General features: G+C 35.5%; 1 protein-coding gene across 1 annotated transcript in view; it reads left to right on the top strand.

The window, feature by feature from the left end:
• ADGRA3 (adhesion G protein-coupled receptor A3) overlaps positions 1–24,367 on the top strand; it is a 175,040-nt gene that overhangs the window by 29,585 nt on the left and 121,088 nt on the right. The window contains exon 2 of the mRNA XM_044681394.1: positions 313–384. Coding sequence (XP_044537329.1) covers positions 313–384 — 72 coding nt within the window. The remainder of the gene's footprint in view (positions 1–312; positions 385–24,367) is intronic.

Below are 24,367 nucleotides of genomic sequence, written 5' to 3' on the forward strand. Positions count from 1 at the left end.
TTTGAGAAGATGAACTTAACATTCAAGGGTGATTGAATTGATGTATCCTATTGCTGTTTTGAATACTTTCTTACCTCTACTACGTAATTATTAAAAATTATTGTGATATTTCTCAATACCATTTGATTACTACTCTATTCAACATTTCTTTATATTGTTATCCTGTACTTTATCTGTAAGTATTGCACGTAGTCTTTTTTTCTTGCTTGAATGGAAGCTCATGGTCACATAAGTGACAAGATTTCTTTGAAACAGAAATGGAGGGGGGTGGTGTATGTTTATTAGTATCTGATTTTTTCTTCTTATTCTTAGGATTCTGAGCAACAATAAAATATCAGAGTTGAAGAATGGTTCATTTTCAGGATTAAGTCTTCTGGAAAGACTGTAAGTATTTGCTTTAAATATCTTACTGTTTTATAGTTTGCATATTTAAATATAAACTTGCATTCTGATCTTATTGCTAGAGATATTTATTTGTACATTTTTTATGTGCATCATGGCTGAATCTGTTCACTTCAAAACAAGAAATTACATTTAAATAATAATTCCAATATCATCCCAAACCATTGGCCCTTTTAAAGAGTAGAACATAAATGAGCATACCTTAGAGCACTTGTATCAAATAGAAATAGGGTGATTAAAATATACATAAGGATTCCTGTATTGCATTTTGACTTGTTCAGTTGTGCCTGATTCTTTTCCACCCCACTGACCATAGCATGCCAGGTCCTTCTTTTATCTTCCTATGGCTCTTGAACCTCACATTCATTGCTTCCATGACTCTTATCTATCCATTTCATCCTCTGCTGTCTCTTGCTTTTTTGTTTCAATATTTTCCAACATCAGGGACTTTCCAGTGAGTCCTGTCTTTTTCTTATGTAGCCCAAGTATTTAAATAAGCTTTAGCTTCAGTATTTGACCTTCTAATAAATATTAAATTGGTCTCTTTGCTATCTAAAGGATTCTCAAAAATCTTTTCTAGTACTGCAGTTCTAAAGTATCAATTCTGTGGTGCTCAGCTTTCCTTATAACCCAACTCTTCCAGCCAAGGAAGATTTTAACTTTGACTATATGGACCTTTGTTGGCAAAGTGATGTCTCTGCATTTTAGTATGTTGCCCAGATTTGCCATAGCTTTCCTTCCAAAGAGCAATTGATTTTTAATTTCATGGCTATAGTTGTTATGTAACTTTGAGCCCAAGAATATAAAATCTGATACTGTTTTCATTTCTTCTCCATCTCTTTGTCAGGAAATGATGGGACCAGTTGCCATGATCTTAGGTTTTTTGATGTTAATCTTCAAATTAGTTTTTATATTCTTCTCTTTCATCCTTATGAAGAGACTTTTTGATTCTTCACTTTCTGCCATTAGAGTGATATTATCACTCTATCTGAAAGTGTTAATATTTCTCCCAGCAACCTTAAATCCAGCTTTTTATCGTCCATCCTGACATTTTGTATGACGTATTAAATAAATATATTATGTAAATAATAAAAGTATTAAAGTGACAATATACAGTCTGGTAGTGTTCCTTTTCCAATCTTATGTCAATCAATGATTCCATGATCAGTTCTGTTTCTTTTTGACTTGCAGATAGGCTCCTCAGGAGACAAGTAAGATGATCTGGTAGTCCCCATCTCTTTGAGGACATACCTTATTTTGTGATCGACTCAGTGCAGTCAGTGAAGCAGAAGTAGATATTACTCTGTAACTCCCTTGCTTTTTCCATAATCCAGTGAATGAAGTTGGCAGTTTAGTCTCAAATTTTTCTGTCCCTTCCAAAACCAGACTGCCCTTTTGGTAATTCTTGGTTCACATATTGTTAAAGTTTAGCTTGAGGAATCTTACATACAACCTTACTGGCATGTGAAATGAACAGGACATTTTTGACTTTTTTGCCTTTCTTTAGTATTAGGAAGTAAACTGATATTTTTCAGTTGGTGGTTACTGTGGAGTTTACCATATCTCTAAATATTGATTTAGAAAACTATATATTAAAATTATCTATGTGTTTTTAAAATTAATTTTGTTAAGTATTTCCCCAACTACATTTTAATCTGGTTTCTATTGCCAGCATTTTTTGACATTTCTACCTTAGAAAATGTTCAATTAGGGAAAAAAAGAACTTACAGCTATTTTTGAACAAATAGATACCCTCCTTTCCCCCTCATTGTTAAAAATGTCTTTGGGATACAGACCTAGGAGTGATGTTGCTGGATCAAGGGAATACAGGATTTTAGAGCCCCTTTAGACATAATTCTTAGTTGTTTTCCAGAATGACTGGAACAGAACATAACTACATTAACAGTGCTTTAATGTCCAAATTTTCCCACATTGCTTCCAACATTTATTATTTTCTTTTTCTATCATATTGGCCAATATGATATATATGAGGTGGTATATGAGTTGTTTTAGTTTACATTTCTCTAATAAAGAGTGATTTAGAGCAATTTTTTCATATGACTTTAGTTAGCTTTGATTTCTACATCTGGAAATTGCCTTTTCAAATCCTTTGACCATTCATCAATTGGAGAATCTTATTTTTATAAATTTGACTGTTCTATATGTATTTGAGAAAGGAGACCTATCAGAGATACTTGCTTTGACGAACCACACCCCTTCTCTCCCTTCCTGCTTTCCTTTGATGCATTGATTTTGTTTGTACAAAAACTTTTAAATTTAATGCAATCAGAACTGTCCATTTTACATCCTATAATTCTTTCTCTAGTTTGATCATAAATTCTTTTCTTATCTATATATCTTACAATTAAACTATTCTCTGCTTCTCTGATTTGCTTATGGTATCATCCTTTGTGTCTAAATCATATTATGATTAAATTCTCTGGAAACTATCTTAATTTTATGGTTATTTGTTAAATAGCACAAAGTAAGCTAGAGAAAGAGAGAGAAAACACAAACTGCATGGTTGGCCATATCCTCCAACAGCAGGAAGATCTAGTCCCAAGCCTGGCTGATTGTTGTCAGAGTCCCTTGGTTCTAGGATGAAAGGGCTGACTTGTTGTCTCCTCTCTCAATTTATATTCTTTGTGATGTCTCTTTCCCATACCTCTCTGATTGGAGCACTTGGACCCCAATCAGGACAAGAGACAGGTTTTCCATTTTTAAGAAGTAATCATGTGGTATTTAGAATGGCTACTTTTGCGGAGTTTCCCAGCATGGCGTTCATTACCTAAGAGAATCCTTTTTTTATAGATAAAACAAAGAACTTGTCTCCACCATATCTTAGCCTGGGGGAGAAGCCAGTTCAGTCTTAAGATCAAACATTTCTTTGCCTTAAAATCAAAATGTTGTTTTAGGGATCAAAAGGCAGTAGCAAATTAATATTAACTTTCCACATCCTGATTCATTGCAAAACATTAGCCTCCCTAATGATCATTCTATGTATATCATCTCATCAGGATACATAAGGACCCAAAGATATACATTTCATGGAGGATGTAACTATATTTGGGTGTTATCATATTAAAGTGACTGATAGAAGCATTGACAAGAAGCAGTTGGGGGGCAGGCCCCTTTCTGGTACAAGAGTTTTATAATCAAAATAAAATATCTGTACATGGGGAGGACTGAAAGGAATGCGTGTCCTAACTCCCATAGTTTAGTTCATTATATCTTAAGGACTCAGAGTCTTTTGATATAGTGTCTGTTTTCTGGGGACATCCTTTATTGCTGTCATCTTCTTAGGCCTGTGATTTCACACTGCCTGTCTGCTTTCTTTTTACCTTTGGCTCTTCATTTTCTTTCAATTCTCTTCATTATACAGTTGCAGTGACACTTTCTGTTGGGGAGCTTCTCTAGTTTCCCAACTCCAGCTTCTAGAGCCTTCTTCCCCTCTTTTGATAATTCCCATTTACTTCGTATGTATCTTTTTACATGCTGTCTCCATTAAAATGTAAGGTCTTTAATGTAGGCTTTTTTTGCGGTCTTTGTTTATCCCTAGTTCTTAACTTGATGTCTGACACAGCAAACATTTACTCAATGCTTTTTGATTGGGTGATTAGTGGAAGAAGAAATGAAAACCTCACCTCAGTGCTTCAGTTTTCTCCTAATGATTAAGTTACTAGATCAGTTTCTGGATATGACTCTATCATTTGTCTTTACATTGTTCAGCAAAAGGAGGAAACTGATATTGTGGAAAAACTCATGAACTTGCAGGTGGGGGGAAATGCCCTAGGATCACAGATTTAGATCTGGGAGGAACCATAGAGGTCTGTATAGTCTAACCTCTTCATTTTACCTGCACACAGAGAGACTGAAAACTTGACCAAGACTGCACAAGTTATAAGTGCCTGATCTGTATTTTAATTTGGTGCCTTTCACTCCACTTTAATCTAGTGCCTTTACTATACCATGTCACCTCTCTTTGGTGGGCACAGATTTCGATTGTACTGTTTATTCCCTGTAGGAACCTGGGACTTAATTCCTTCATATGTATAACAGCATAATTTAATTTCTTCTTTGCTATCTTTATGTTATTAATTTCTTTCTCTTATTGCTATTACTAGCATTTTTAGAATTATATCAAATATTATGATTATGTTGATCATTGTCCTACTATAGAACCATCCTTCTGTTCTTGGTCCAAATCTACCTTGGTTATAATGAGTAATTTCTTGGCATTATTGCTGTAGGCTATTTGAAAGGATTTTATTAAAATTTTTTTATTTTATCGTATTTTAATACTGATTTTTATACTTCTCTGCTTTGTCCTTCCATGTTTTAGGTATTGGGCCTAAATAACTTTCATAAAAAGAATATAGTTGTAAGGATGAAGGGTAAGGAAAAAGAATTTTGGGGGGGGGATAGAATGTTGCATGAGAGGAGCATGAGACAAGAACAGTAGTTGGGGACAGCGGGCAGTTCTGGGAAGGATTCCTAAAGAAGGGGTCTTTGGTTTGGGGAGCTCAAGGAGAGATGAAGTGGCAAGCTTGTTCTGAACGAACTGAAGCTGAACCTGCAGATTTTCCCCAATCTTAATTGAATCTAGAAACCCTGTTCTCTGTCAGCAGACATATTCCCACAACCAAGACTAAAAGCATCTTGTCCAATGGGGAGTCTACATCCTTTCTGGGAGCAGACCCCCAAATCTCCCCTCTTCACCCTTGCCTTACTGAGTGACCCTATTTAACATAATTATATTTCAGCATATAGACTAGAACTAGAGGTAGAGGGAAGGGAAGGAGAAGCTTTGGTTGGTAGCCTGAATTGGCTTCCCAAAGTGAAGGACCTTGGGCTAGACATTTAGGCGACCTAATTACCTTTGACCACCACCTTCATCAATCACCCTGATCTTAATAAATACATTAGCAGTCAAGATAGCACTCTGGATTTATTGTGATATAAGAGGGGAAGGGGGTTTCATAACTTTTGCCTGGCTGAGTCCACCTCTGAGCCAGACCCACTGTGGAGCCAATGACTAGATAGGGGGAGGCTTGTGGGGACCCTGGTTCTGAGCCAGATTGGACAGGGTCTTCTCATACCTCATCTTGTGTGAGTTTCCTCTAACCTTTGAGGGCTGGCACACCTTCCCTGGAAGACCACCATCTGGGAGAAACCCCTCTCAAGTTACTCCAGTATTAGTGGCACCACAAGAGAGGGAAGAGAGAATTACCACACTGACCCATCTCTCTTTCTCACCTGACCCCTCTCTATTTAGGCCATTAATATATAGTAAAATGTCTTCCTCATTTTTTGAGAATAAGTTGTGTAATATTGTTATTAATTTTTCTTGAAAAGTTTGATAGAATTCTGTAAATCCATTAGTGTAAGAATTTTTTCTTTGGTAGTTTCTTTACAGACAGTTTTATTTCTCTTTCTGAAATTGAGTTAAGATCTATTTGGTGTTCTATTTTGGGACAGTTTATATTTTTGAAGGAAATTCTCTATTTTGAATTCACAGTTTTGTCCACTTTGTTAGTTGTCATTTTTTTCATTCAGTTTTGTTGTGATTTTGCTCTATAGCAACTCTTATAACAAGAGCCCGGACTAATTAAGGCTATGGATACATTAGTAGAGGAAAGTGGTTTTCTTTAGAGGTGTGGTGAAGGAAACAATTGGCAAGATTTGGTAACTATTTGGACACAGGATTTGAGGGAAAAGGAGGAAATCACCATGAAGCTGAGGTTATGGAAGTTCTGGGGAGATAAAAGGATGGTGATGGCACATTTGACAGGGATAGGGATGTTTGAAAGAAGAGAGTTATTGGGAGAAAAGTTCCACTTTGGACTTGGACATAGAAAGATAACACATCTAGTATGAAATGTGAAATAAGTAATTGGTGGTGTGGGATCACAACTTTAATGAAAGAGATTGGGATTGGATATGTGCAGATCTGAGGGTCATCTGCATCAAGGACAGGTCCATAGATGCTGATAAAAATAAAAAGTGAGAGGGAACAGGGTCCATCACAAAATGATCTCTTTATTATATAAGAAGAATCTTCCTAGAAAAATAAAGATAAAGCAAATATTTTAATGTAAGATTTAATTTTTTCATTTGATTTCAATTATAATTTTGGCACTGTGCTGCTAGAGAACGTGTTGTGAGAAGCTGTAATAAAAATACTATTTGGTAACATTCTAAAACTTTAAAAAATTTTAAATTTCTGATAAATATTACAAGTAAAATATCAAAACAGAAATTTTGTTGAAAGTTTTTAAGATATTGAAGAATAATTTCTTAGATTGTTGTGGTCACAAAATATTTGGGGAAAAAATAAACTATAGAAATGACAACATTGTCAATTTACTTAAAATTTGAAGAAAGGTACAAAAATGTATTTCATGCATAAGGTAATATGATTTAAATGTACTTTTCCTTCTATAATAAAACTCTTTGACATAATTTTTTATTAATTGTAGTATTAATCAACCATTTCCAAAAGTAATTTTTTAATCTTACTATCTTCTTTAACATCTCATTGGTTAACATGATTTAGGATTATAAATTATTTGTGGAATTTATGACATTGCACATAAATTCCAGCCTTAAAATCTCAAGTGAAATGATGCTTAGTAACATCACATATTTTATGAAGTATCTTTAAAAGAAAGCCTTATATTGTTAGGCCTTTTAAAAAAGACTTCTCATTTAAGGAGGGAAGGATGAATTTAGAATTCATACTTAATGGTTTATATCAGTGATGGGCAAACTATGGCCTGAGGGCCAGATGCAGCCCCCTGAAATATTCTATTGGGCAGCACGACATTATTCCTAATATGATGAATACAATGCGTAGGGTACAATACAATGAGACTTTGAAAGAGTTGCCTTAGAAACAGACTGACAGAGGAACATTTCCTTTCCTTTGGCCCCCTCTTTAAAAAGTTTGCCCATCACTGATTTATATCATTGACATGAATGACTTACTTGCCAGTAGTGTACTTAGCTGTGTGATAGCATAACAACTCTTCTGTTGGAAAAAATTCAGAGAGATTTTCTGTTCTCTGATCAAAGATTGTATCTGATCCTAGTCAACTTCTTGGCAACATATTCCATAGATCCTTAGAACCTGTCTGGTTTTCTAATGGAACCTTCTACCTCTTTGAAAGATATAATTCAAACATAGCCTGGTCATAATGGGATTCCAAAAACGTCTTGCCTAAAAACATTTACCCATATATTTGTCAGTGATATGAAAGATATTGTACCTGAATTTTCTGTTATCTGCTATGTATTTTAGGTGACTGTTTTAAATGATTTCTAGTAATCCTAATTTGAAGAGGATTTCAAATCTTAGTCAAATGGCCAATAGCTTTTTCAAGCTCCTTCCAAATAAACGGTGTATGGCAGTAATTTTTTTTAAACCCTTACCTTCTGTTTTAGAGTCTATACTGTGTATTGGTTCCAAGACAGAAGAGCAGTAAGAACTAGGCAATAGGGGTTGTGACTTGCCCAGAGTCACACAGCTGGGAAGTGTCTGAGGTCAGATTTGAACCCAGGACCTCCCCTCTCTAGGCCTGGCTCTCAATCCACTGAGCTACCCAGCTGCCTCCACAATACTTCTTTGAATGTCCATGTTAGGTGCTTCTCATATTATGCCTTAAGTTTGGCATAGAGTGTCCACCCAGTGTACTTGGATGGAATTGGGGAGAAGATATCTTCTGACTGTGTGGTCAGTGGAGGATGTCTACCCACCATTGATTATCTTCCATACTAGCTAACCTTTGTGAACTGCTTATGTCCTTTTTTGCTCATATATATTTCTTTGTTGATATTCTTTAGGTCATTCTTAATAATATTCATTTTCTCTATGTTTTGGCTAATCTCACCCACTGAACACCTTTCCATTGTGTTTTGAATGATATTAAGTTTTAATTCTTCGGATTTTAGGATTCCATGGCTTGCAACATACAATACTGCCAGTAGAATATTGTATTAAAAAGATGGGCTTTTTTCTCTGAGACACATTTGGAGTCATTGAGGTTCTTTTTTCCTGAAGACAGTCCAGACTCTTCTTTTATGTAATTCTGGGACTAACTCATTCATTTCCTCTATCCAAGCTAGAAATACTGATGGACAGGTTTTATAGTTTTTCCATCTAATTGCATGACATAATTTGGAAAATACACCTTCCTCTTTCACTTGTTTTTTTCCTATGTGGATGCAAAACCATATTGATTTGAATGGACATAGGTCTCTTTTATGAGACTCAGACTCTTCAGTGTTCCAAGGCTTGATTCAGCCAGCATGATGCCATCCCCAAACAGGAACTATCTGGAGGACTTCTTTGCTGTGAACTTTGTGCTGGTTCTCCATAATAATTGCAAAATATATTTGGTAAGCATAATATTTATGTCTTAACTCTTATTAATGAAGATGTTAAATAAGGTTATCAATTTAACTTTCATGGACTCTTGGATAATTCTCTTATAAACATTATTTGTTCGGTTACTACCTTGCCTTAGAAACAAAAACCTTGTAAGAAATGTGTGTAGGAAGAGGTTCTAGACGAGACTTGACTTAAGAAAGTCTCTACGCAGGTTAGGTTTGGTATTCAAACAAAATGAGACATTCCTTGGTCTTTCAACAATTAATAAAAAGGAGATTTACTCAGCCATCTGTGTAATGAGAAGGCTATTCAATAAGGATAGACATTGATTGCACCTGGAGATGATTTAACTGAGCTTAACTCCCATGTTGGGTTTGCCCATCATTTTTCTTTGTCTTCATATTTTTTGTTGTTCACAACCTTTTGTTGTTTTTTTTGTACTCAGGTGGTCAGGAATGACATCAACACCATGAGACTTTAGTTCTGAGCCATTCAAATGTAGAAGATGGTATTAACATATTTTGAGAAAAAATGAGCCTGTTTTACATGGGGGAAATGGGTTTGGTTATTATTCCCACCACAACATACAAAATAAATTCCCACATCGGCTATTTTGCATCAGTTATTCTTGGTTGCATACTTTTATCTTTTGTTTTTGGTATTTATTATTTTATTTTTACTAAATATTAATATTGTTTCTTTATAGTGATAATTGCTAAATCTTGTGTGAGTCTGACTTGTGATTTCTTGTTACCGGAACTCTTTCTTTCTGGCTGCTTGCTTTGCTGGCTGGAAATTCTGGATTTTAGCTCTGATGTTTCTGGAAGTTTTCATTTTAGGATTTTTTTCAGGAAGTAACTTGTTTTTATTTACAACTATAAGGTAGTCCATTTATTCTTAGTCTCTCCTTTTTTGAAAGCCAATTTTTAAAATTATGAGATGTCTTGCATTTTCTATTTTTTTCAGTCTTTAGATTTTCCTTTGATGTTTCTTCTTATACTATGGAGTCATAAACTTTGTGATACACACCAAATTTCAAGTAGTCTCTAACTTAGGTAACTATCTCTTATACTCTATATTAATTTTCCTTCCAAATTTTTCATTCTAAACTTTTATTTCTTTTTTAGTTCTTTTTCCTAGAGTTCTCATTTTATTTGTAATCTAATTTTTAACCTTTAAAACAGCAAAAAAACCCATAACCTTGTTTCTTCTTGGCATTTAAGTTGACCTTGTAGCCACATTGAAGTTTTTGTTTGTATTTTAGGCTTGGCTTTTTTAGGAGCTTTTAGGTATTTTAGGTTTTGTGTTTAGGTGTTTTCTCTTTTTCTGGGTTTGTATATTTGGTTTAATTGTCACTACCAGAAAAACTTTTTGTCATAGGACTCTTTTTTGTTAATGTTTGTTTTTTGTTTATTCATTCTTTTAGTTGGAACTTTGTGTTAGTGTAAGATTGCAATGCTACTGTAAGGAATGCCTCTCTCTTCTTTGACCTTGATTTGTATTCTCTGGGATTCTGCTGATGCTTTTTTCTGGGCATTGGATCTTATTCTTCAAGGATTTCAGGGGGTGACTTAGGCCTGGGACCACCAGTAAAATTTCAGTGTGTCTAAAGCATTCTGATCTAGGGTGAAGTCTGATTGCTGTCCTTTTGGTCTGAACTTTTAAAATTCCTGACCTTGCTGTGGGTCTTTGAAATAGCTGTGGAATTACCTCTGATTGCAGCTGTGATAGACTATTGCTAACCCTATTCCATGTCAAATTAAGTGGAAGGCCACACGTTCAAATCTACAGCACACAGGCTGCCTATTAAACTTGGCTCCCTGCCCTGGTTACTCAAGGCCTCAGACCAGGAGAGGGCCTGAAGCTATGATCCCAGATTCTTTAAGTGACTCATACTTCTGTTCCTCTTTTCTATTCATGTCCTATCTGAGACAATTTTGGGGACTACTTCTTAGTCTGAAACACAGTCCTTGGCCATCTGAGGCCACATTGCATCCTGCCTGGTCTTCTCCTTTTTCTGCAGTGTAGATAGATATCAGCCTCACACCTAGTTTCTTTCCTAAAGCCTCTCCGATCTGTACCCTACCACAGGGAGCGCTGCTGGCTGCCTGCACAACCTCCTTCCTTGGCTAAAGAGGTGACATGCTGCATTTTCCTTCTCAATTTCTGGATCATTCTTTGGTCTGATGCTTTTGCTAGATTTTCATTAGAATACTGCAGGGGAGAAGCCAAACCGGCCTGTTTCCTTCTATTCCTCCCTCTTGGCTGCTCTCAGATCTGTCTTAAAGTAGCATGAGAGGCACTGCATTAGAAGATGACCTCTATGGTAGAATTTTCTCTCCTGAATCAAATACATTTTTTTTTATAGTCAATGAAATAGAAACATAGTGGAATCTTTTATTCTCTGAGTCTTTGTGGACCTTGTCTCATGGTAAAGATGTGGTCTGCTGGGGGATATTACCTGCAAAAGCTTCCTCATTGCCACTAATATAGTAACCTGATTGAAGATGTCTTTAAATGTGTAGATTATTTTCCATAACTTAAAAAATTAGATGGGAAAGTAGGAGTATAGATGAATAGCTACTAGTATTCTCATAGTTGCCTTTTTTGTCAATAAGACCTGCTTAGGGCAGCTACTGGATAGAGTGCTGGTTTTGGAGTTAGGAAGACTTGAGTTCAGATCCTGCCTCAGGCACTAACTGTGTGACTCTGGGCAAGTCACGCCCTGTCTTCCTTAGTTTCCTCATCCATACAATGAGGTGGAGAAGATTGTGACAGATCACTCCAGTATCTCTGCCAAGAAACCCCAAATGGGATCCCAAAGAGTCAGATATAACTGAAATGATTGAACCACAGCAACAATTCTCATGGTTGCCTTTTGATCATTAGTAAGGTCTGAGACTTTTTTTTTTCATGACATTGGTATTTCCCCTCCTTGCTCCATGGATCAGTCTTGAAACACTCTGAATCATGCCACCTGTAGCATAGCTTTTTAGTCAACCTTATCTGTGCTACTTTTCTCATTTTCTGTAGAGCTGTTTCTACCTGCTTTGTGAGCTTAGTCATGAGTGGACATAGGGTGACACCACTCTTCTTTGTGGAAGAAAAAATTAGTAACAAAATTTTTCAAGATCTTTTTCTCAAATCTCTTAATTTTTCTTGAGATGATATTGCTTCATTGGGCTTTTTGGTAAGCTTTCTTTAAAATTGTTTTGCCCACTAGAGTTTTTTTCTAATCTCATAAGGTAGTACTGTTCATAATCTTCTACCATTCAAGATTTTACAAATTAATTTGTTTATTCTAAAGTAGGGCTACTTAGGCCAACTCTATCAAATTCCATGTTTGACAGGTAAAAGGTGATTTTTTAGATTCTTCTCCTTTTTTATCTCATTCTATCTATCTATATCCATCATCCTATCCTAACCATGTACCATTTTTCATCATCAGTAACTTCTTAAAAAGGTCAGGGTCAAGTTGTTTTATCTATACAAATTTTATTATTTCTTTTACCTTCATATTAATTTTACTCTTTAACATGTTCGTGGCCAACTATATATAATAGATTCATTATCAACTTTTATAAAGATAAAAAACCCAATATTTTGATCTTAATTTTAATGTATATTAATTATAATCTACTTAAAACATAGACATAGAAGAGAAAAATGTAAAGCATTTTCAGAAAGTTTGTCAAAACTCCGGTTAAAATATGCTGTGTAGAATCTCAAAAGTAGTCTCTAATTTTTGAGGCACAAGATTTGGTAGACCAGGATGCTAGTGGAGCATAAAGCAGTGTGCCAAGACAGGCTTGGGTGCAGCTGAATCTGTGCAAAGGTTTCCAGAGTTTTCAGCCACAGACAATAAGAGGGGGTCAGGCTACTGCTCCAAAGATGATGACAGGGTTCCCTTTGCTGGCTCTGAGTGAACAGGAGGAGCACTGGCACACAGCAACACATAAAGCCACAGGGAAGCAGGGGACCCTGCTCACAGGTCTAAGGCAGAAAAGAGTACTTGTGATTACTGTTATATTGAATCTCTGGGAGCTTGAAGATCACCTTTGATTGACAAATAAGTCAGTTGGATGGAATGTTCCCAGGGAAGTCGTGCGAGAGGCAGGAGGAGGGGCAGTTGAGAATCCTGCAGAAGTTCTAGGTCTTGGACCTGTGCTGAGGCTGGAGATCGGTGGATCCTGGTCTTGGAGTGAGAGGGTGCAAACATCTCTCTCTGCAAACTCTTCCTGTACTTGAGATACCTTTCCAACCTGTACCTGACCACCACCTTGGTGTCTACTGCCCCTAGATATTAGGAGTTACATCATCTAGATATCTAGGTTTCCCAGGGCCCGGGAGGGATCCGGGAAGTGGGCAAGAGATGAAGAAGAGGGTGGAAATAACTCAACTGTAAGGCTGAAGATCTATTGAAGAAGAAGTCAAAATATGCCAACAGTTTACTTACTCTGGTTTAGTCCTGGCCAGACTGAACCAGAGGGAAGCTACATTGATTCTTCATCTGCCAGCAGTTGAGATTTCATTAGTAACCAGTAGAATAGGGTCTCCTATACCACAGTCCTTTACCCCTATCCTTCTTGTTAATATAAAGTTTAAAGTACCTTCCTAAAGCAGTGTCAAAGCTTGTTTTGGGAAGGGAGAAATCACAGTCAGAATACAAGGAGGTATCCTGGCTAAAGAGCCCAAATCAACATATCAATTAACCCCTGGTGGGTCCTGAAGGAATATACCTCTTAGACCTGAAGGATCCTGCCTGGGCAACTGTTATAAGGGAGAAGAGTCATCTTATTCTCTCTATACATCAATTTACCATCTCAAATAGATCAAGAGACTCCCAATAATTATAACATTACATACCACCACACAGGCTAGGAGACTATTAAAAACACGTCTCTCCTTACATCATGCCACTTTGTAAGAGCAGAAAGCAGATAGATCCCCAAAGTCACCCCTGCCTTGAGCTTCACAAAGGACCTGAGGCTCGGCACTCCTTTCTCCACAATTACTGAGCCCAATTGTAATAGTTTGTTAAGGTAAAAGGAAAAAAAAAAGGCTGGAAAACATGCAAACAAAAAAAGAAACAACATAGAAAGTTGATTTGGTGACAGAGAAGCCCAGAATGCAGACTTAAGAGACATCAAAGTCAATACTACTCTCTCTGAAGTCTTCAAGAAAAATATGAATTGCTTTCAAGGCCAAAAAAGAATTAAGAGAGGAGCTCAGAAATGATTTTAAAGAATTAAATAAGGGAGATGGAAGAAAAATTGGGAAAAGAAATGAGCGATACAGAAAAATCATGAAAAAAAGAGTCAACAGCTTGGCAAAGGAGGCACAAAAAATATTGAAGAAATTAATATCTTAAGAAAACCAGAATAGAGCAATTGGTAAAAGAGGCACAAAAATCCAATGAAGAGAATAACTTCTTAAAAAGCTGAATTGGCTGAAAAGGAAAAGATATAACAAAATATACTGAAGAAAAGAACTTCTTAAAAAGTAGAATTGACCTAATGAAAAAGGAGATACAAGAGCTCACTCATGAAAATCATACCTTAAAAATCAGAATTAAGCAAGTGGAAGTTAAAGATTTCATGAGATATCAAGAAGCAATCAAAAGAATAAAAAAGATAGAAGAAAATGTGAAGTATCTCTTTGGAAAAACAACTGACTTGGAAAAATAATCCTGGAGAGATAATCCAAGAATTATTCCCTACATGAGAAGGCAATCCTTGTAACTCCTAAGAACTTTTATCATAATTAGGGCAGTTAGAAGGAGTATATCTAGACAGAGTTCAAGGCTATGCATTGAATAGGATGGGATGATATGAAAAAAAAGGCATGAGAAAGAAGAATGCATTGGGAGGAGGGGGAAGGGAAAAATAGGATGAGAGTGAAAAAATAAAAAATAGGCACACTGTGAAGAAAAAGGTAACAAATAAACTAATGGAAACTCGGGGGAATGGGGAAATATGTTGGGAATGACTCAGCTAAACAGGGAAAGGAAATACAATGTAACTTAGCTAGGGTAAACAAACAGTAACTGAAAATCACTACAGCCAGGGAAACAGTTATCACTCAGTGGGTTCTTGATGACTGGGAGAGAGACTATCAGGAAGTTGTTATAAAGGTTTTTAATGTTTTGATAAGGATAGGTGATGAGGGAGAGGGCTTTCTAACGTCTCAAGGCTATTACCAACTGCCCAAAGAATGTTGGCTCATGATTGGCTACACTGCTCTATCTAAGAGCTGGAGAGACAGAGGATTTTGGGAATCTCACAGATCACATCCAAGATCACCTCCAGATGTATTTAGGACACAGGAACACTTCTGCCACAGCAAGTAAATCCAAAGAGGGTGAGGAAGTAAAAGGGCTTCATATTTGCTGTCCACCAACAACAGGAAAGCTCCCACTCTACTTAGGTCTTGAATAAAACTCAAAATCCTCTTCTTGATATCCCAAAATTAGTCCTCAGGCTTAGTTGAGAAGATGCTACCTCTACCAACACACTCCCAGGCAAAACTCTCTCTGCCAACTGCTGCCAAGTCTCTGGCGACAAAACCTCTCTGAACATTCTGAGTTAGAATGTTCACAGTCTCAGCCAGGTTTTAGCTTGGTCTCTCTGCTTACTGTCATAAGTCTATCTCTACCTTGTAAATTACCTATAACAATAGATTATCACATATAAAAAACTATAAAAGAGCATTTACAGTGGAGGAGGGAATATTACCTTATTACATTTACAGTGGAGGGGGGAAATGAACCTTACTCTCATAGAAATTGTCTCAGTGAGGGAAGAACGTACACAATCGATTGGGGATAGAAAGCTACCTTACCCTACAAGAAATTAGAAAGGGAAAGGAATAAGAGAAGAGAGAAAAGAGAACAAATTGGAGGAAGTAGAGGTCAGAATTTAAACAGGGGTAAATAGGATGGAGAGTGACACACATAATAATAGTCCAAACATTATTTACAAATCTCTAATTAAAGGCCTCGTTTCTTAAAATAAATTGAGAAGTGAGTCTCATATATAAGAATACAAGTCATTTCACAATTGATAAATGGTCAAAGGATATGAATGGGAATCTCTAAAAGTATTTAAAACGCTATATAGTCATGCAGAAAAATGCCCTAAATCACTATAATTAGAGAAATGCAGATTAAAAGGACTGATACTACCCCATATCTATCATATTGAATATTATGAGAAAAAAAGAAAATCACAAAACTTAGTGGGGATGTGGGAAAAATTGAGACCTAGTTCACTGCTGGGGGACTTATGAACGGATTTAGTCATTATGGAGAGCAATTTGGACCTCTGCCCAAAGGACTGTACCAGTGATGAGCAAACTACGGCCTGGCCCCCTCTTTAAAAAGTTTGCCCATCACTGGACTATACAGTAGTATATACTCTTTGACCTAACAACATCATAACTAGATTTGTATTTCAAATAGATAAAAAAATGATGAGCAGGAGGAACTCACAAAAGCCTGGAAAGACATACAAATTGAAGCAGAATGAGGAGCAGAACCAGAAGAACATTATATATAGTGACAGTAATACTGTACAATCAACAACTGCAGATAACAGTTATTGTCAGTAATACAAGCATCCAAAACAATCCCAAAAAACTCAAAAGATGACGACTGCTTCCAGAAAAAGAACCGATGGAGTTTAAATCCCAGTCCAAAACAAACATTTCACTTTCTATAGCATCAGGAAAAAAAAAAACCCGAGAAATTTCAGTGTAGTCTCTTTTCCTGACTTCTAAAAGTCAGGAAGAAAAGATTTCTAGTCTTATTCCCTGACAGTGCTCAGTCTCTTTTGTCTGAATGTCATCAGTCTAAGAATCATACTTACTACTTATTCGTTTTGGAATAATACTGATTATTTTATGGCTTAAGTTTTGTGGTTGAGACTCTTTAAATAGCTTTATGTTTCATAATTCTGTGAAACCTCAGATACCACACTACTGATTTGTTCTTTTAATTCTTAGTATTTCAGTCCTTATATTGACATCATCACTAATTGATTCCATTTCATAGAATTACAAATTAGAGCATGTTGGGGTTAAAGGTTCTTTAAGAATAGAATAAATTTGACTAGTTTTGCAAAAAGAAAAGGAGTAAGAATCTGAGGACAATTGTATGCTTCACTTTCCAGAACACTTATGTCCAGAATAGAAGAGAAAAAAAAAATTAAAGGAATATTTATTCCTAAGTGAGAAGAAAGAGAACAGTTGAGTTGATTCTAAGAGTTTGTCATGCCTTCACATTCTGGTTCTTGTCTATTCCTCATCCTTTCACTTTTAGAAGCTGGCCTCTTCTGAATTGTCTGTTGATTTCTCTAGGTTTTTTTTTTTTCTATTCGTAGTTGAGTTTTGTCCAGTTTAGAAAACTAATTATTTAATATTTTATAGTGTTATTAAATCTTTATTTTCATTTATACAAAACTTTGCCTTTTTGTTTTACTTTGCTGACTAACATTCTTATAAGATTTATTTTTGTTTTAGGTGAATTCAGAGTGTTAGTGATTTAGAAAAACCTTATGATATATATTATAAAGGTCTTTGGTGCATGTCATATAGAGATTCATTTTCTTAGAAAAGTAATGTTAGTAAAAGCTTCATGGTATTTTTCCTTAAATGAAGAAAATATTGATTGATTTTTGGTCAGTTTTGACATATATATGAGAGTTTGTGTGCCCTATTTTTTATTGGCAAGGAGTGAATGAGGAAGAAGACTAATTTATAATTTTATAAACACATGCATATACATATGCACCTATATTCTTACATTTTAAAGCATTAACTTCAAAAGAACTACATTTATATTTTTGAAATGTTTACAGATTGTTTGAGTGCTCCTCTTAGAAACTACTGCTACTTGTCTTCACTTTTCTAACATAATGCTTGAATTTCTGAGAGATTATAGTAAAAAGTATTTGCTGTCAGCTCCATGAAAATATGCCACCATCTCCTTTAGACCTGACCTAACTTGTCAGAACTTTTGTGGTTAAATCCTGGGCTTAAAGAATTATAAGATTCCAAAGAGACTTATAAATGTTCCAAATCCCTAAATTGTCTGGGAACAACTAGATTATGGTTTTAATAAACTATTATCTTTTAAATTTATCCTTTAATGGCACATTTGAAAAAAATCGAATTTGGGCCTTAGTCGTTCATTTCCCATTGTAGTTTATAAAGGTGAGAATTCCAAGAATATTTAATGGTTGATATTTTCTCCTAGCTGGTCTCTCTGATTCAAGACTCTGCCTCAATCGATTCTATAATTTATAATCTGCTACTATATTAATGTTCCTTAAGTACTATTATTGTTACTTCCCATTTGGGAATCTTAACTGACTCTTGCCTATTATACCAAATCTAAACTCCTATGTCTTTTTTTTTTTTTAAACTCACTTTTTTCTTGGTAGTGAATCCTCAAACTTTTTAGATTCTTACTGGGTGCAAGGGCTGAGGATTCAAAGAAAATAATAAAGTTCCTTCTCTCATGTAAAGATCTTGTGATAGATAACAACATATATATGTTGTTATCTATCACACACACACATATAAATACATATACATATATATGTATATATATATACATATATATAGGTTCTCCTGAGCCTTTCAAACACCTATGAAATAGATGTTCTAGTTACCCACATATCATTTTAGTGATAAGAAAACTGAGCCTCAGGGAGGTTAAATGATTTGCACACAACAACATAGTTATAAAATATCAAAGGCAGTACCAGTCAAGGCCTTCATGACTCCAAATTTGATATTTTATTGGCAATGCCACACCATCTCCCCTGTAGAAAAAGATAATAAATAATAATGGAGACACCAGGGATGTTAAAATATTATCTAAATAGTTGTGGGTACACACATTGGGTTGTAGGAGAGACAGGACCAGGATGGAGAGATCAGAGTAAATAACTAGCTGCTGATAACTGACAAGAATGTCACCAACTGTCACCAGCTCACCACTAGGCCAGGGCCTTTGGAACCAACAGACTAGGTAAAAGGTTTAAACAGTTTTAATTATATTCAACTAAAAGGTGGGATAGGGATTTCTACTCTAAAACTTAAAACCTAATGACAAAACCACAGGGCAAAGGGGAGGACTTCTCTACTCTAACTTAGTGACCTAAGCAGACAGGGCCAAGGGAGCAGTGCAGGAGTCACAGAGAGGGCTGCATCAAACCTGGTTCCAGCCAGATTGGAGCAGCACAGCAAATGGGTCTGAGAGTGGCTTTGGGGATCTCACATAATCCATAGATGTTGAGGATGCCAAAACCCTAGGTGGTCCAAGATATCCAAGAAGAAAGAGTGTGCTTGAGATGCTGTCCACCAGATCCCAAACTTCTCCTCTTCTTGGTGCTTCTCTGTTGTTCTTGTCCTCTTTGTTAGAATCCACCGCCACACAGGATCCCAGGGAATATCAGGATGCAGGGTGTCCTTTGCTCTGAGATCTCCCAGGGCTAACAACAGTTTTTGTTAACCCTTAATGGAGTCTCTCTCTCAGGGCACAAGCACCTTTTTCCTGCTCCTTCATTCCATCTTAGAATTCTCCAGCTCCAGCTCCTTCCTGCTAGGTACATCCTTAATACTTAATTAACTAACTGATCTTCCTCACAACACCTCCAATATGGATTAAAAAAAAAAAAGGTTTCTCACTTAACTCTTACTCATTATTTCCCTAGCCACATTACCCTTTGCTCTAGTTGGAGTGATCTTTTCTACAAACATGTTGTGTTCTTTTTTTTTTTAAACCCTTAACTTTTGTGTATTGGCTCATAGGTGGAAGGGTGGTAAGGGTGGGCAATGGGGGGTCAAGTGACTTGCCCAGGGTCACACAGCTGGGAAGTGTCTGAGGCCAGATTTGAACCTGGGACCTCCCGGAGGTCTCTAGGCCTGACTCTCAATCCACTGAGCTACCCAGCTGCCCCAACATGCTGTGTTCTTGCTTAAGTCTATGCTTTCTCTTCCCTCTTGCTTAAAAATGTTCCAAATTATGCCTATAGTTTTAAGCTCAGCTTCATGTTCTGCAAAGCAGTCTGTGAGTGTGTATCTATTTGTCTCCCCCTAAATATAACACTTCAGTCCATATGTTAAAAGTTAGCATTTACTTCTTTGTATACTTTTTTCTTGTTTCATGCTAGAATGAAAGAAATTCTGCAACCCTGAGACAGAGAACAAGGCAGCCAGTTACTTATAAAGGAAGAGGAGAAGAGAAACAAATATTGGTTAAGCACTTACTGTGTGCTAGACTTGTGCTAAGCACTTTACCGGTGTAATCTCATTTAATCAGAGGTGCAGGGTATTTTAGAGCTTCCAGTGACTGTAAGGCCAGATAGTAGGAGGAGGTGATCTCCATTCTCAGGTGGCATATAAGAGGTGCACTTCCAGGGGAGGCTGGATGTTTGCGAAGACATAGATTATATCCTTAAGTTCTTGAAGTGTGAGGGAAGGGATTGAGGTGTAAATAGGAAGTCTATGAACCGGATGTTGGACAGTTGGGAGATCTTCAGATTTGTTCATCTTTCCTGTTGTCTAAACTTACAGCTTAGGTATCATCGTCAATTCTTATCTTTCTTCCATATCCAGTTTGTTGGTAATTATGTCTTTATAATGTCATAGATACATAAACAGATATATCTATGTGTCTGTTTCTTATCCATCCTTCCATCTGTCCATCCATCTATATCTCCTTTTTACCTCTGACAACTGCCACCACCTTGGTATAGGCCTTCTTTACTTCATGCCTAGACTATTGCAATAGTCTTTCAGCTTATTTCCCTCTCCTATCCATTTACCACTCAGCTATAAATATGATCTTAAAATGCAAGTTTACACTTTGTCACCCTCCTATTCAGTAAACTCCCCGCATTTACCTCCAGGATTAAATATAAAAATCACTTGTTTTGCCTTTCTTATACTGGCCCCTTCCTGTCTTTGCAGGCTTCTCATAGGTTACTCCCCTCAACATCTTTGCTATTCTTTGAACAAGATGTTCCAAATTTCACTGACCATTTTTTATGCCTAGAATTCTTTCCATCCTCCTCGTGGTTTACTAACTAAAATCACACCTTTTATAAAAAGACTTTTCTGATCCTTCTTATTGCCAGTATCTTTCTCTCCGTGATTTTTCTCCAATTTAATCTGCCTACAAAGTTTTCACTTGTTGTGTTCTTCATTTGATTTGATTGTAAGTTATTTGAAATTAGAATTGTTTTTGCATTTCTTTGTATCCCAGATACTCAGCACAGTGCTTGCCACATAATAGATGCTTAATAAATATTTGTTTACTTAAAATCTCTTGGGGGCTTATTCCCTACAGTATGTAGTAGGGATTCAGTAAATAATTTTGATTAGTTTATTTTCAGAAATCAGTAAATGAAACGTATTTTTTGCTTTAGAAACATTTCTATACACTGAAATATATGAGATTTATGAAAAATGGCTAAAACATTAATTTTTTTAATGTGAAAAGCCATATATATGAAGAGTATTTTTTAAAAGTTGAGAGATGTGTGTAATAGCATTTTCATTCCAGAAATTCAGAAACATTGACTGTTTGAATTAAATGTGGCTATAATATTTAGAAATGCAATATTGCTATTTTATATTTGTTTACCCTTCTTTTTTCCTCCCCACATTTCCTCCCCACTCTCCATTTCCTACCACTCATGGAGGAGGTTTTTGGCTGGGCTGACCTAAGCTAGTTTGTTGCTAAAAGTTTAGAAGTGGAACAAAGATTCAGCTTTGGTTCATCTGAGTGCTGCTCTCCTTCCTACATTTGCCATGATGGTGACCCTTATCAAAAAAAAAAAAATGTGTTGATTGTTGTCGGTCAAGTCTCAAGTATGAAGAAGGTGAACTTCTGCTCTGGGATTTTATGATTTAGGTGACCAGTAAACTATGGCAAGAATTTGAACTTCAGTTCCTATAACTAATTAAGTCTGGAGGATGGTTTCATTGACTTCATAGGGAAAAGTGTAGTAAGTCCCAACCAGATTAGTAATAGTTGCTCCTACTCCTGGAGAATATTGAAAATAAAGAGATTTTTAATGAAAATATTTTGAAATTAACAAAAATTATTAGCAAGTTAATGAAATGGGATGTTACAAAGAGAAATCTATTTAAGATGCTTTCTCTCACTGGGCCTAAACTAATCAGTCAATAAACCACTTTCTTAGACAAAGTTAAGGATTTATAGAGATTCGTTAATTCTTTTTAAGTCCCTACAGTTACTAAATTAATTTTGTCCTAATTGGTTAAAATTGTTAATGAACTCTGAAAAAGTCTTACTGCCTGGGAGGAAGTTACTGAACAAATCTGACAACATATATAATTAAGGTAAACAACTTATGAATACTTTAGCACAAATGTGTCCTTATTTTGAGGAATTTAAGTTAATTATTTTTTAACCTCAGACACCAAGAATTATTTCTCTTTTCGTATTAATTTATATAAAACTAATCACTAAAATGAATGTGATAGTTTCTCTACTTTAATAGTACATAGCATTCCTTACACTTAGAAATAAGCAAGTACAGAGATTATATTTAGTGTGGGAAAACTAGTATTGCAGCTTTGTGGGTAATAATAAATTTGAATTGTGAAGGGTTTTTTTTATTAGTGGTATGTATGTGTATTTAATCAATTTTGTTTTCTCACCACTTCCAATAACCAATTGTAATACAAATTAGACAATCTGTGGATTTTTCTCATATGTAAGGTACTACGCAAAAACAAAGAAGCATAAGGTAGGAGTATCTATACCTTTATGGATCACATACATATTATGCCTATTTTGACCTTATCTTAGAATAGGGTGTGAGATATTGATCTAAACCTAATTTTTCCCATACGTTTTTTTTTATTTTTACCAGCAGTTTTTGTCAAATAGTGAGTTCTTATCCAAAAGCTGAGATCTTTGGGTTTATTAAAGACTAGATAGTTGAGGTCATTTATCCCTAGTCTATTCATTCCATTGATATAACCTTTTATATATTAATGATTACTGCTTTATAGTACAGTTTAAGATCTGGTACAGCTAGGCTACCAGCCTTCACACTTTTTTTCCTCATTAGTTCTTCTGATATTCTTGATCTTTTGTTCTTCCAGATAACATTTTGTTGTTATATTTTATAGTCCTATAAAAGTTTGCTTGGTATGACACTGAATTAATTTAGGTGGGATTGCCATTTTTATTATATTAGCTCAACCTACCCATGAACAATTATTGTTTTTCCAATTGTATAGATCTAAGTTTTATTTGTAATTGTGTTCATATAATTCCTGTGTTTATCTTGGCAAATAGATTCCCAAGTATTTCATATTGTCTAGAATGATTTTAAATGGAATTTCTTTTTCTAACTTGCTGCTGGATTTTGTTGGAAATACCAAGAAATGCTGATGATTTATGTGTATCTATTTTGTAGTCTGCAACTATGGTAAAGTTATTAATTATTTCAAATATTTTTTAAATTGATTCTCTAGGGTTCTCTAAGTATACATACAATCATGATCATCTGCAGAGTTATTGTTTATTTTCCTCAATGCCCACTTTAACTCCTTCAATTTCTTTTCCTCTTATTGCTAAAGTTAATATTTCTAGTATAATATTAAATAATAGTGGTGATCTTAATGGGAAGGATGGTAATTTATCCCTATTGCTGATGGCTTTAGAATGATGCTACTTATTATTTTAAGGAAAGGCTCCTTTATTTCTATGCTTTCTACTGTTTTTAATAGAAATGGGTGTTGTATTTTTTTGAAGTCTTTTTTTTTGCATCTTTTGAGATAATCATGTATTTGATTATTGACATGATCAATTATGCTAATAATTTTCCTAATATTAAGCCAGCCTTACATTCCTTGTATAAATCCCACCTGGTCATAGTGATTAAGATTCATGATATATTGCTCTAGTCTCTTTGTTAGTATTTTATTAAAGATTTTTGTATCAGTGTTCATTAAGAAAATTGGTTTGTAATTTTCTTTTTTCTTTTTTTTTTTTTTTTGGTCTTTCTGGCTTTTGTGTATCAGAACTATATTTGTGTCATAAAAAGAATTCAGTAGGACTCCTGTGTGGGATGAGATTCAGTGTGTAATTCTTAGAATAGTATTTGCCTTTTCAAGACCCCTTAGTATTACAATGCCCTGGACTAAAACTACCTACCCGCCAACCGCATAAAACTTGTTTTCCTGACATATTTTCTTTTTTTTAAATTTTGATTTAAATTTTGAATATTTTCCCATAGTTACATGTTTCATGTTCTTTCTCTTCCCACCCCCCCACTAACCCCCAAACCCCATAGCCGACACACAATTTCAATGGTTTTATTTTTACATGTATCATTGATTGAGACCTTGTTTTTCTTCTGCGTTTCTACTCCCACAGATCTTCCTCTGAGTGTGGCTAGTTTTCTTTCTCATAAATCCCTCAGCCTTGCTCTGGATCCTTACATTGCTGCTAGTAGAGAAGTCCATTATGTTTGATTGTACCATAGTGTATCAGTCTCTGGGTACAATATTCGCCTGGATCTGCTCCTT

This window comes from Gracilinanus agilis, chromosome 6 (genome assembly GCF_016433145.1).
Source record: "Gracilinanus agilis isolate LMUSP501 chromosome 6, AgileGrace, whole genome shotgun sequence".
Classification (NCBI taxonomy): domain Eukaryota; kingdom Metazoa; phylum Chordata; class Mammalia; order Didelphimorphia; family Didelphidae; genus Gracilinanus; species Gracilinanus agilis.